This window comes from Argopecten irradians, chromosome 15 (genome assembly GCF_041381155.1).
Source record: "Argopecten irradians isolate NY chromosome 15, Ai_NY, whole genome shotgun sequence".
Taxonomy (NCBI): Eukaryota; Metazoa; Mollusca; class Bivalvia; order Pectinida; family Pectinidae; genus Argopecten; species Argopecten irradians.
In genome coordinates this window covers 27998535-28012852 of record NC_091148.1, presented here as the reverse complement: position 1 = coordinate 28012852, position 14318 = coordinate 27998535, and the positions used below count along the sequence as shown (strand labels likewise).

Genomic DNA, 14318 nt, shown 5'->3' with positions numbered 1-14318 from the left:
ACTAAGTAGTCCGTTACCCACTGCTTATACTATACACTAACCCAGACAAACTGGTCTAGTGACTTTAATGTGTACCAATCAGGTCACTTCAATGTACCAAAAATAGTACACTTCTTTAACCGTAAACACGTGTGTTATCTGAACAGGTATGCTGGTCAGGGTCTGGGGTGTCATGGTCAAGAAGGTGTTGTTTGTTTACAACGCTGTACAGGGTAAACATGACGATTGGGAAATCATCTATCTTGTAAGGTCAGGAATGGAGACGAAAGGGAGATAAACATTGATGGGGACGATCGGGTCAATTTCATATGATTGTGCAAGTTTATGATAACGGTAGATAACTTCTGATAACGGGTAGAAATATTCTGATTATTTCATTTTCTAGATAAAATTGTGCTGATCTAGCTCGGGATTGGAAAAACTTGGGAACGCATGTATTTGTCCAAAGTTCTTCAAATTATGACGTCATTCCAAAATAATGAAGTTTTAATGAATCAAATGGAAGAGAAATGATATTCCACTAAAATTAATTTATTCCGCCAAAACACAGCTATATTCTCGAACCGAATATTTAAAAACCTAGAGTTCCAGAGGAGAGCGACAGTAAACATATAACTAAATGTCTCCCATCACCTCAAACTGGTGCCTAGTGTATTGCACTGAACAATTTCATACGATCTTTTTTGCCTCGATTGTTTTGGGCATTTACTCTTATTTAAAGCGTTCCAGATAGAGTTGTCAATTTTTTTTCTAAATTATTCTTAGTATTTATCTAACATTAAAGTCGCCTGTAATGAGGTCACTTTAGCCTTGGCCTAGAGTTTATGGAGGTCAACGATGCTTTATTGAACATTTTGGAACACAAAATTGAACGCTAATGGACTGGTCTTGACAATAATCTATCAACAAGACCTACAAAAACATAGTTGAATATCTAGTTCAACCACATTCAGTTCATATCACGCTTGCAGCTATAATCAAACGTGATCTAACATTACTGTAGCTTTTAAAAGATGTAGAGTCAATAATTCAGATGTGTTATGAAGCTGTCATAACATTTCAAAGCGAGAGTAAAAACTATATGTTTTATTCATAAAGAAGTACATTGTATCAGCGGATATTCCATATAGAAATACTGTATAATATGTCAACTGAATACATCACATTTAAATGCATAATCAACCATGTTATGAAACCGACCTAAGCTATTTTTAGTTACAAATTAAGATTCGTCGTGCCGAAATATTTATATATGACATGGATTACATGGTCACCTTGACGAGATAACATAGGACAACATGTCTACGGATCCGAAAGTATTCTACAATTAAATAAAACGTAATAATTAACATAATTAAACAAGCATTCGTGTAGTTTCATTACTTATACCTATGGTAACAAACGGTTTCACTAATTTCAACCCGTTCGAAACTATGAATGTCACCCATTCTCATATGTAAATAAGAATTCGTGTCTTTATACTAAAGATAAGTGTACATGTATTTTTTTTAAAATAAAAATGCAACTTTAATTAATTAATTAATTCGGATTCCGCAGATGGAAACAATTAGATTACAGTAAGATGTTGAAATAAATGAGCATCTTTCAGAACTCGCTACGTCAAGGATATTTTGGTGGGTAGGTATTATTTGATGATGTGTCAATTTGGGTTGAGGGTGTGGATATTGGAAGGTATAATAATCAGACACATATAAATTAGTAGAGAAATTGGCAACGCCGGCTGTGGTGGATGCATTCCTCTGTATATGCATTTTAGGAATACTACTAAATAGTTAAATACAGGAGAATAACTTTGATATGTTATAAAAGTTCAGTAATTTTCAGTTGGTTTGAGTGCGATGTTGGAAAGAAAAAAATCATCTTTTAACTACTCATAAAACAAAATGTACTTCCTGTTTTGATTGTTCTATTTTTAACAACTAATTTAGTAAAATTGCTTATTTCCATGCTTTGAAAAATCATATTAGAATATATTAATCCAAAAACTGGTGGTATAAAACCATGATATAATGTTTAAACCATTAAATGATTAAAAATATAATGTTTAAACGAATACAATTTAACGTACATGCAGTAATTTAGACAAGAAAAATGCCAGTAAACCGGGGGCCTATCCGTTAGCAAAGACAAAGGCGGGGGGTTTCCATTTTTTTTATGTTTCTGATAATACCGTCAGATTAATCACAGATTAATGATGCGATACAATTAAGTTTCCCAGTTTGATGTAGCATGGTTTTATCTCCATTTGCGTCCAGGGATTTCGCCATCAGAATTAGACCAAAGGAAATGCTAGTGGTAAACACTCAGGAACTCGGTAGTCTTAAAAATCAACATTCCGGAAAGTTCAAGAGTGCACATCTAAGTGCGTATGTGTAGTACAATAAAGACTTGTTTTGGTGGGCCAACAAGTAAACATAAATGTACGTATATAGTTGTTTTGATATAAATGTTGTGATCGCACATATTAGGATATAATATTGTTATATTTTCATCTCGAATTGGTGTAAAACAAAAAGTCACAGAAAAGTTAATACAATAAACAACCGATGCTTATCATTGGTATGATAAATATAATCAATAATAGCGTTGTATGTTTTTAAAAAATGAATAGTGATACCGTCGCCAACTTATATGGAATTTCTTAGTCCCTAGTGCGATTGGTTGATTGGTAAGTCCAGGGTCACGGGTTCGAGCCCCGCTGGCGGCACACTTTACCATCGCCCTGTTATATTTGGTACCTGGGACCATTCCAAGTGGAAGCTGTATGTAGTGGAATTGAAAGACTTAGATTTTGTCGGAGATAGAACCTGGGTTGGCCTGTGTTCGGGGGCAAAGCAACTTACATGTATTACATATGCTAATGATTATATTGTGTTTTTATAAAACCGCACCATCTTATTAAATAATCATCATAGCATTTCGATGAGGTCGACACATGTCATGTAAAAATGATCCATTAATTACACGATACGAAAGTTGTTTTGAGAACTAAATATATATGTAGCATACTTATAAATGTAAACCGATCGAAAATGATTTACAAGGATGCGAATTCTTTTCCGCAAGTTCATTTTAACTATCTATGTAGATCTATACTGAGCTGGTCATAATATCATCATAAGAAAACAACAAAACAATGACACAGAGGTCTCGATACGCTATGCACATAAAACACTACTTACGCTGCTAGTACATGTATGTCACGTACAATACATAACTGTAAAGACATATACATTGTATGTTGACCTATTATATATATGTATAATCTATATATTGGACAAAGAGCTATACGTACCATACCTCTCGGCTGTGTCTTGATCTGGATTATGTACAGGGAGGGTAACAAATAATAACAAATAAATGTAGGATGTAGGCCACGCTGATTTATTTACATAACAACTCACGTGTGCTAGCCGGTAGCTTAGATCTGGGTTTGTGTGTCAAGGAACAGTCATAACGACCCGACATCCCGACAGCTTCAGCCAATCAAAACGCTCCATTTAGGGGGCGTTGTCAGGAGCGATCTCAGACCGGTTAACAACGCTGCCCGATATATATTTTATGCAGGCAGTGTATAGGTTATTGACTAATTTCATTCATTTTCCGTTAAATAAAAGAGTCTTAATCGAGTACAAGTACATTTAAAAGCTAGGTCTTTTAAATATAAAGGAGCTTATATTTGGAACATTTTACCATATTTATTACGAATATATAGATCTTTTTTATGTTGTATCTATAATGTAGGTCTATATTTTATACTTATCTTGACCATGTGTAAGAAGAGCTGCTAAACTCAACATATAACAAAGTTTAAATAAAGTAAATTTTTATCATTATCGAATAGAAATAAATAATTCACTACAAATAAATAAACCGTGATCATGGGACTGAATGGTGCCAGAGGATCGTAGGAGTTGCGTCCCTTTTCTGAATCGTGATAAGTTTGTATGAGTTACCTCTCTTGCCATCACTGTTTTTAAAGGCCTACTGTATTTAGAATAACATAGTTTTTAAAACATTTAATCATAAAAACAGAAACATACATTAGATACCATGAGAATGTTTCTGATTAAAATCGTCACCATCAACATGAAGTCACCATCATCTAAATATTGAATAATGAAAAATTAATTTATTATAAAGCCTTCTGTAGAAATTAGACTCCGGACTTAAGGTAGGTCCATTTAGGTTTTTGCGGTCCCTGTCGTAAATGGGAATGGATTTTTAAACAGCGGAAGTGCCGTTCGTCGCTATAAATCATTAGACGGGACCCGGCCGGACCGAAATTCCGGAATTCTTCAATCCATCCGGATACGGATGAATCTGACTCTAATTTTAGTATACTACTTCCGGTATTTTTGTTTCTGAGTGGGCACTTGAAAGTAAGTAGATTTTAACATTTTATTCGGTTTAACAGGAATTATTTAGTTAAGAATGTGTATTGGGAAATGCCATACAAAGTTTGATATACTATTTTTACAGCATACATACTTTTCATGGCCTTAAGGCAAGTAATGGAAGTCTTGTAAATGTTACTTCTGGACGGTATTTGATCACTGACAGCTGCCAAAATATATGGAAAAAGGGGGGGGGGATCACTTGGCATGCCTATAGTTGGCTGACACAAGTACTGCCGAACTCGATGCCCAATGTCTGTGGTATAGGTTCGATTGGGGAAAGATATTATCACTGGAGACCTTGTGATTACAATCGGATCACATGAGCTTGACGATCTGTCAATAATAGTCTGTATTTTCTTAAAGGCCCACTACCTTCCCGTAACGGCTTTTAATTTTTAAAATGGGAATGTAAAACAAGATCGATAATTTTGTAGAGTCTTAAAAATTATCATCTTACCGTTAATACTATATTTATCATCACCTTCTGAACGATTTGATTAAAATAAATAAAATGTTTATTTTCATAATGCGGGTCGTATTATGTTTCCCGCCGTCGTCCTAAATACCGCGCGGTAGTTGATTATCATTGCGCCAGACGGCAAAACAGCGAATTGACTCTCCACTGTTTTCATATATTACGCAGGAAATCTTGCATATGTTTGGTGTCGTAACCTTATTTTAGGTCATCGGTATGCATTTTCTGATGTTATTAATCTTTTTTAAGAAACCTTAATATTTTGCTCCGGAAATGTGCCTTTAAATTAGTGCTTGTAAATTTAAGAACTTTATTTAAGTTAATTATCTGTTATTGTGATATATATATTAAAAAGCCCAGTCTAATATTTTGAACAATAAAACTGCTCCAGAACTGGGTGTATATATAGGGATTGGACTACTTTTGCAAAAATTACTTTGAGGCAAATTAAACTGTCAGGATACGGCTTAGTGCCAGTGATTGACTCAATCCAGGATTTTAATTTACAAGTCTACATACCACTCCCTCATCAATATTATTGTAACCCTGGTCAATACAAACCGTGGTCAATACAAACCCTGATCAATACAAACCCTGGTCAATATTAGCAGCAATTTACAGCTCGGCTAGAGAGAACTTCTCTTTAGCTCGATCGGTTGAGTATCAGAGTAATCCATAGGTCCCGAGTATGATCCCTGGCAGAGCTAGAGGCAGTGATTAAAATTATGTATTATTCAGTTGTGTGTTAATGTTCATATACTGTTGAAATGCCCCCAATAGGTTAGGTTTATAGATAATTAGTCTAATTTATTGATATGGTTATGTGTTTTACCAGACTTTACCAACGATGTAATGGATTAAAGAGGTGATCAACTTTACCTGCTTAATCTCCATCATGGGACAGGCCGCGTCAAAACAGGAGGCATTCTGGGAAGCATGTGGCTTTGGTCACGCAGACAAAGTACAGAAGTTCCTCTCAGACGGGGACATTGACGTCAATTGGGTGTCATACACAGTAAGTTGGTAACATTAGAGGATGTTTCATGTGTTCTGACATTTTAGTTAGAGCATAAGACTCAATGTATTCAGTTGAAGATTAAATATCAAATAAATCTGTTATCATTATCTTTCAGTCTGACTGTAACCTGGTGAATACTGCTCGGCTAGAGAGAACTTCTCTTTAGCTCGATCGGTTGAGTGTCAATCAGACTAGTAATTAAAATCGGAGTTTGAACCCTGGCAAAAGCAGTGATTATGTTTATATCAAATCATGAGCTCTCTTACATGACTCTTTAATATTCTATAATAAAAAATGATTGGTAATAAAGTCTGCTATTATAATAAATGAGATATCACCTTCTGTATAAATTTGTAACAAGAGTTATCTACCCTTGTGGTTAGGTATCAGTCTGCGAAAGTAATCCATGAAGTGCAATAGACAATAGGTCTATGAATATTTCAAATTGCATAGACCCAGAATAATTTCCATAGACCACAATTTTTCCATCATGTAATGCTTGGTCAAAATAATTACAAACTCTGATATTAGCCCACCATCTTGGATTTTGACAATTACATTGTAGTTTGTTACCGCTATTTCTCAGAAAGTGCTGAAGGGATTCTTCTCAAATTTCACCTGTAGGTTCCCCTAGGTACTTGTTGTGCAAATTGCATTTTGGGACTGATCGATCAACAAGATGGCCGACAGGCAGCCATCTTGGATTTTGACAATTGAAGTTTGTTAGCGCTATTTCTCAAAAAGTACTGAAGGGATCTGTCTCAAATTTCATGTGCATGGTCCCCTAGGTCCCTGGTTATGCGTATTGTATTTTGGTACCGATTGGTGGACAAGATGGCTGACAGGACGCCATCTTTGTTTTGACAATTGAATTTTGTTACCACTATTTCTCAGAAAGTACTGAAGGGATCTGTGTCAAATTGCATGTACAGGTTCCCCTAAGGGGTCTAGTTGTGCATATCGCATTTTCGGACCGAAAGGTGAACTAGATGGCCGACAGGCCGCCATCTTGGATTTTGATAGTTGAAGCTTAATTTAAAATTATTACCATTTTTTTCTAAGAAAAGTACTGAAATGATCTGTATGAAATTTTATATGCAAGTTCCCCTAGGACCTTATTTGTGCATATTGCAGATCGGTCAAAAGATGGCCGACAGGTAGCCATCTTGTTATTTGATAATTGAAGTTTGTTACTGTTATATATCTCAGAAAGTACTCAAATGATCATTCTCAAATTTCGTTTGTAGTAATATATAGTAAAAGTTTGAAAAGCAGAGAAAAGATCCCTCTTTCCTTTGTCAGACGTAGATCATTCTTTGGTGGGTGCCAAGATCCCTCTGTGATCTCTTGTTCAATGTTATTTTACTCATATGTTTTATTTACTGATTATAATAACTGCATTATTTGGGTTATTTGTGATCAAAGGTCTCGTTAAGTTATTAACAAAAATTTATAGGCATACAAATGATACATGAGCAATGGAATTGCTTAGACATCAGGTCTACACTACAAGCGTTTTGCATAGACCAACAGGGTTTCCTGTAGCCCTCGGTCTATCGTTACTTTCGCACAGTGAGGTATCAATTTGTTAAGTCACATGCTTATGAATATAAGGTGTTATGCTTTTACGGGAGAAGAATTCGTGACTCGTCTGTCGGCATCCTTGATATGTAATACTATTCGTCATTTTTTGTGTCATTGACAAAGAGACAGATCATCTCGAAAATTTGGACAATATTCTGTCCGCACTGTTTAAGAATTACTACAGTTTATGGATAATTTATATACTTGTTAATGTGACAGATGACTGTGTGATAATAACAAATATTGGATCTCTTTCATCATGTATTGCTGTCCTAATCCACCAGAGTTGCATCTCAGTGCAAACCGACCCATTGATACGAGATGCAGCTTATAGAGGCAAACTGTAATGTGAATGTTAAAGACAATGTAAGTATATATATCAGGATAACTGTTTTTGTCCTCAGGGTTTTCGCTAGGTGGACCATAAATGGAGTCTTTCTTGATAAGGTCATCTTATGTAATTAAAAGAAAGTGGGGTCTGAATTCAGTATTGTAGTGTTATTCATAGCAAAAATAAAACAATTGGATTCATGTCATATGGGAATGTCTCTGAATCATTAAATGTAAACTTATTCAGAATTTGATTTAATTTTATGTTATATAGAGATATAACATAATTTTATTGTAATCTAAATAAAATCATGAAGAGGTTTGTGATGAGAGTACATCCAGAAATCTTTTTGTTATATCTCCATAACATAAAAAATCAATTCAAAATAATCCTTGTAATTCAATTTACTGCTGGCAATACATGTATCTTTAATATTCCAAATTAATTTTCAAAACATTTTGGTATTCTTTTGTCAATGAAATCAGATTACGCAATTGATCTAAGCCTATCATTACAAACAGCCTTTATGGGCTGGTAACGTAAATTTTTAAAGTCAATGAAAATGCTTGTTACAATCAAAAAAGAATTATGAATACCTGTATACTCTTGGTAGTAACTTCAGTGTAATATTTAGTGTTTTCTAACCATTTTTTCAGAGAGGAAACCTACCCATTCCACCATGCTGCAATGAAGGGGACATGCTGATATCATGAAAACATTAATTGATGCTGGGTCCGAGATCAACACACAGGATAAGGTATGAGACATAATGATGGTGAGAGGGACTTTGGTAGTTCACATTCTCAATTACTGAGCTTTGAGGTTTGACATTATTCCCTATCATCTGGACTTACTATTTTCCAGTGAACTTAACTATTTTCCACTGTTTCACTTAATTTTATAGCTTCTCAACGTTATTAGGGCCCCGCATCGAGATGCGGGTGCCCTATAGTAATCAGGTTGTCCGTCCGTCTGTCGTCCGTCCGTCTGTCTGTCCGTCCGTCCGTCTGTCCGTTTTTTTTCTTTTGCACATTAATGATGGAAGGGAGTGGAGTATTTTCCCCATATTTTACATGATGATTCCCCATCCATCCTAGATCTGCTTGGTAATTTTTCAGGCTGAAATTAAATTAAAAAATCGGCCATCTTGGATTTTAACATTTAAAAAAAAACCACAATGTTGTTGCTCTTAACTGATAAACATTTTGTTATAACATTATGATGCAAAGTTGTTCAGAATTAAACAAGGAGTTGACTGTCCAAAGGTAAGGTCATGGGCCAAGGTTACTAAGTCAAAGGTCAAGGTCAAATTTATTTGAGTTAATTGTATGCTCTTAATGTAATGTTAGCTTGGAATCAGGATTCAAGTTAAATACTTGGAAGACTTTTTCCAAAGAATTTTAATAATGTACCATCATCGGTTTCCCAATTAATGTTGACATTAATTATTTATTAGCAACATATAGCTAACACGGAAGAATTCGTTATCAAAATACTACTTTTCCACTTCAGCACGTCAGACACATAGCAGGGCCCTTTCTGACGTTGTCAGTGTTCTAGTTAAAAACATAGTTTGGTTATATAAATATTGCAAATATATCATTTATGAACATTTTTTTTCTTTTTTTTTTTTTTTATTTTTTTTTTAAACTTTGAAGGGGGTAAGCATTGCAAAGTTATAACCATGAATTCATTGTAAGTGTGTTCCTTATAAGTGTGTGTTACTGGCACAGGTAGTTAAAGTTTGGTACTTTTTATCATTATGGTTTTAAGTATATTGGGTATTGTGATTTCTCGTTCGAGACGGTTTTTAGATGGTTTTTTTTCTGAGATAGTCTATATCCATCATGCTTTTAGTTCCATTTTTCTGAAACCACTGTAATTAACCAACTTACGTTTTTAAGTCAAATAAGTATTGAAATTACATAATCATGAAGAAAATGTTTGCATCAGAAGTGTTTTTAAAACATTATATGGTTTAAAATGTGGGCAGTTAGGCGGAGTATATGACCATTTTAATGTTAGCCTGTTTATGTATTACAATGGTTAACACAAAAATGGCAGGCGAATAGCATACGATCGCTACATTACGTTTTGGTGTCAGATGGGAAAATACAGACAATAGCACACATATAAAACGCTCCTATAAAATAACGCAATCCAGGTTATTATTAATAAGGAACATAATAACATATAGAATACCGATAAATAATTCATACAACCTGTCAAGACAACGCTAAAAATTTGTGTATGCCCAGTTAGCCTTCGTCACACGAGTGTGAGAACATTCAAGTGACACTTTTTGTTATTTGAACTAGGTGATCTCTCTGGTTTCCTATTCGTAAACCCACTTGCAAAAATGTCCTAATTTGTCTAAAGATCTAATTTAATTCTTATACAGGATGATAGAGATGTTTAATCCATCAAACTGGTGTGAAACAGTATTTTATTAGCACCTGCAAAGACAAATTGTTACAATTTGCCAGAAAAATTGTAAGGAGTAGTTGTTTTTTTTAAGCAAAAAAAACAACTGGGGACACCCTTCTTAGAGGATGCGCTCTTAAAGGGAAAAAACGGTCAGTCAAAATATTTCACATAATTTCCATGATAGGAGAAATAGGTTTTGACTTAAGTCTGCATTTTTGTTTCGAGAAATTGGAGCCAGGTCATTTATCTGATGAAGGTTACAGTGTACAAATCATACTAGTCATCAAAACGTATTACTGGCTGTGTAACTCTAAAGCCTTTATCACAGATATTTATAACTGATGTTTCTCTATTATCTCACAGAACGGCTGGACACCCCTTCACTGTGCAGCCTACTGGGGACATTTAGAGGCTGTTTTTCAGATACTGGTGAAATGTGGCGCCGAGGTCAATACAAAAAATAAGGTGAGTGTGACTTAAAAATGAAAAGTGGTCAAATCAATGGCCAGACATTTTCATTATCCCCATGTGCAAAAAATGGTTTACAATCCATGGAGATATCAATGACTTGTAGGGATTTCCCAATTTTTTATCATTTTGCTTATATTAATTTCATTCTTTTTCCGAGATTTAGTACGATGATTGTCAAACTGGAGTCTCAAATGGGCAGTACATTTGATACATATGTACAATTAATTTAACATTTTTTTTAGCCCACCATCATCAGATGGTGGACTATTCAAATCGCCCTGCGTTCCTGGTCCGTCGTCGGTCCGTCCGTAAACAATGCTTGTTATCACTATTTCTTAAAAACTGCTGCAGGGACTTTGTTCAAACTTCACATGGAGGGTCCCCTTGGTCCATTTTTTGTGCCTTACAGATTTTGAGGCCTGATCGAAAAAAAAAAACAAGATGAGGCCGCCAGGCAGCCATCTTTGATTTTGGCAGTTGAAAGTTTGTTATCGATATTTCTTGAGAACTACTGAAGGGATTTTGTTCAAACTTCACATGGAGGTTACCCTTGGTCCCTAGTTGTGCCATTCAGATTTTGAGGAGCCGAATCGGAAAAACAAGATGGCCGCCAGGCAGCCATCTTTGATTTTTGGCAGCGGAGAATGTTATCGATATTTCTTGAGGAACTACTGAAGGGATTTTTGTTCAAACTTCACATGGAGGTTACCCTTGGTCCCTAGTTGTGCCATACAGATTTTTGAGGCTGATCGGAAAAAACAAGATGGCCACCAGGCAGCCATCTTTGATTTTGGCAGTTGAAGTTTGTTATCGATATTTCTTGAGAACTACTGAAGGGATTTTGTTCAAACTTCACATGGAGGTTACCCTTGGTCCCCTAGTTGTGCCATGCCAATACAGATTTTGAGGCTGATCGGAAAACAAGATGGTCCGCCAGGCAGCTATCCTTTGATTTTGCAGTTGAAGTTTGTTATCAATATTTCTTGAGAACTAATGAAGGGATTTTGTTCAAACTTCACATGGAGGTTACCCTTGGATCCATAGTTGTGCCATACAGATTTTGAGGCTGATCGGAAAAACAAGATGGCCGCCAAGGCAGCAATCCTTATGATTTGGCAGTTGAAGTTTGTTATCGATATTTCTTGAGAACTACTGAAGGGATTTTGTTCAAACTTCACATGGAGGTTACCCTTGGTCCCATTTTGTGCCATACAGATTTTGAGGCTGATAGGAAAAACAAGATGGCCGCCAGGCGGCCATCTTGGATTTTGATAGTTAAGGGTTTGATATCCCCATTTCTCAAAAAGTGCTGAAGGGATCTTTCTCAAATTTAATATGTAGGTTCCCCTAGGGCCCATGTGTTGTGTATATTGCATTTTTGGACCAATCGGTGAACAAGATGGTCCGCCAGGCAGCCATCTTGGATTTACCGATAGTTAAAGTTTGTTATGGCTATTTCTCAGATAGGTACTGAAGGGATCCTGTCTCAAATTTCATATGTAGGTTCCCCTAGGGACCTAGTTGTGCATATTGCATTTTGGGACCGATCGGTTTAACAAGATGGTCGCCCAGGCAGCCATCTTGGATTTTTATATTCAAAGTTTGTTATCGCTTTTTCTCTGAAAGTACTGAAGGGATCTGTCTCAAAATTCATATGTAGGTTTCCCTAGGGCCCTCGTTGTGCATATTGTGATTTGGGACAGAAGGTCAACAAAATTGCTGCCAGGCAGCCATCTTGGATTTTTATATTCAAAGATTGTTATCGCTATTTCTCAGAAAGTATTGAATGGATCTTTCTCAATTTTCACATGTAGGTTCCCCTAGGGCCCTAGTTGTGCATATTGTGATTTGGGACCGATTGATCAACAAGATGGCCCCAAGGAGTCATCTTGGATTTTGATAGTTGAAGTTTGTTACCGCTAATTCTCAAAAGGTACTGAAGCCGATGCTTTCTCAAATTTTATCTGTAGTATGTATTTGAAAAGTTTAAAAAGTAGTAGAGAAAAGAACCAATCTTTCCTTTGTCAGATATAGATCATTCTTTGGTGGGCGCACAGCCAGGATCCCTCTGGTTCTCTTGTTAAATTATAGGATACACCCAACAAATTAAAGGCCATAATGTATCAAACATATTCTATTTTTACATTATTTCCGTTAAGTTTGTACAGTATTCAAAGATTAGATTTTTAGGTCACCTGAGACAAAGTTTCAAGAGACCTACTTCTAATTGCCTTTATGTCAGTCTGTCGTGCGTCATCCTTCGTGATGTCCCGTAAACAATTTACATTTTTCGACTTCTTCTCCGAAAACCACTACAAGCAATTGTCAATGAAAATTTTGCAAAAAACCTTCTAAGGCATATAAGCCAATCAATAATTGGGAATTAGATGGCCCCCACCCCCACCCCCGAAGAGTGCTATGGGAAGGGCCAAAAAGGGGTGAAATTGGCCTAAAATATCAAAAATCTTCTTTCTTCACTCACAGATGTGGTAGAATCGCAAATACTCTTCATAGATAGAAAGGTCTCAATCTACTCTACAAAAAATTGTGAATTATATGACCCTCTGGGGTCCTCAGGTTACCCCCCTGGGGAGGGGGCTAAGTTTACTGATTATGTTTAATATAGGGAAAACACATTTTTGAGCATTATTTGGTAGTTTTTTTTTTTTATTTATAATATGAAATTGTTAAATGGTTGTCAGAATTATCACTTTGAGATGGCCATTGAAATCCTATTTACAAATTTTCCATGACTAAACAACCCCAGGGGCCTTAGGGGCGCGGGGCCAAAAATAGGTCAAATAGGCTAAAACTTTAAATATCTTCGTCTGAGATTCTGGGAACTGGTAAATCAATACTCTTCATAGATGGAAAGGTCTTCAGGTCCTTTACAAATATTGGGAATTTCATGAAACTTGGGGGGGGGGGGGGGGGGGCTGGGAATCGATTTTCCCCTGGAGGGGGTGGTCAAATTTATTATAGTCTATATAGGAAAAATACAATTTATGAACATATTTATTTGCTTAGTTTTCATAGGAAATCTGGGTTACAATTATTAGCATAAGATAGTATTTTAACGTCATATCCATATTGGTCCTGGCCGACCCCCAGGGGCCAGAGGGGTGGAGTCAAAAGGAGTCAAAATGGGTAACATTTCAAAAATCTTTCTTCTGAATTTACAGATATGAGGGAACCAAATACTCTTCATAGATAAAAAAGTAGCGCGAAAGTCAAATTTTATAAAATATACTGACCGTACTCTTCAAGGGCCTGATGGCCAGTGATGGGCCAATATATAGTGTTTATATGTCTTTGTTATCATTCTGTATCTAAACTCAGGTGACCATTAGGCCCATGATCCTCTTGTTTAAACAAAATTATTTTGGACTGAAATGTTTTTCTTTCGATTGTCCCATCATTTGAAAATAAACTTTATACCTTCATCAAATTAAATTTAGTTTTACCCCTACACTTAGCTTTTTAACAAAGCTTGCGTCAAAGTATTTAGAATAGGGTTGTGTGGACTTAACTTATGTTCAAATTATAGTGGAGAGCGTATCTTGATATTTTCAGGAAGTGTAATCTGTAATC

The 14318-nt window shown here is 35.8% G+C and overlaps 2 protein-coding genes across 2 annotated transcripts in view; one reads left to right on the top strand and one right to left on the bottom strand.

The window, feature by feature from the left end:
* LOC138308894 (phosphatidate phosphatase LPIN2-like) overlaps positions 1-3385 on the bottom strand; it is a 34557-nt gene extending 31172 nt beyond the window's left edge. Inside the window, exon 1 of the mRNA XM_069249941.1 lies at positions 3317-3385. The gene's annotated coding sequence lies outside the window, so the exon portion shown is untranslated. The remainder of the gene's footprint in view (positions 1-3316) is intronic.
* A 915-nt stretch (positions 3386-4300) lies between these two features.
* Positions 4301-14318, top strand: part of LOC138308529 (ankyrin repeat domain-containing protein 6-like) — a 76342-nt gene continuing 66324 nt past the window's right edge. The window contains exons 1-2 of the mRNA XM_069249546.1: positions 4301-4403; positions 5732-5911. Of these exons, the coding sequence (XP_069105647.1) occupies positions 5792-5911 (120 nt within the window). The 5' untranslated portion in view covers positions 4301-4403; positions 5732-5791. The remainder of the gene's footprint in view (positions 4404-5731; positions 5912-14318) is intronic.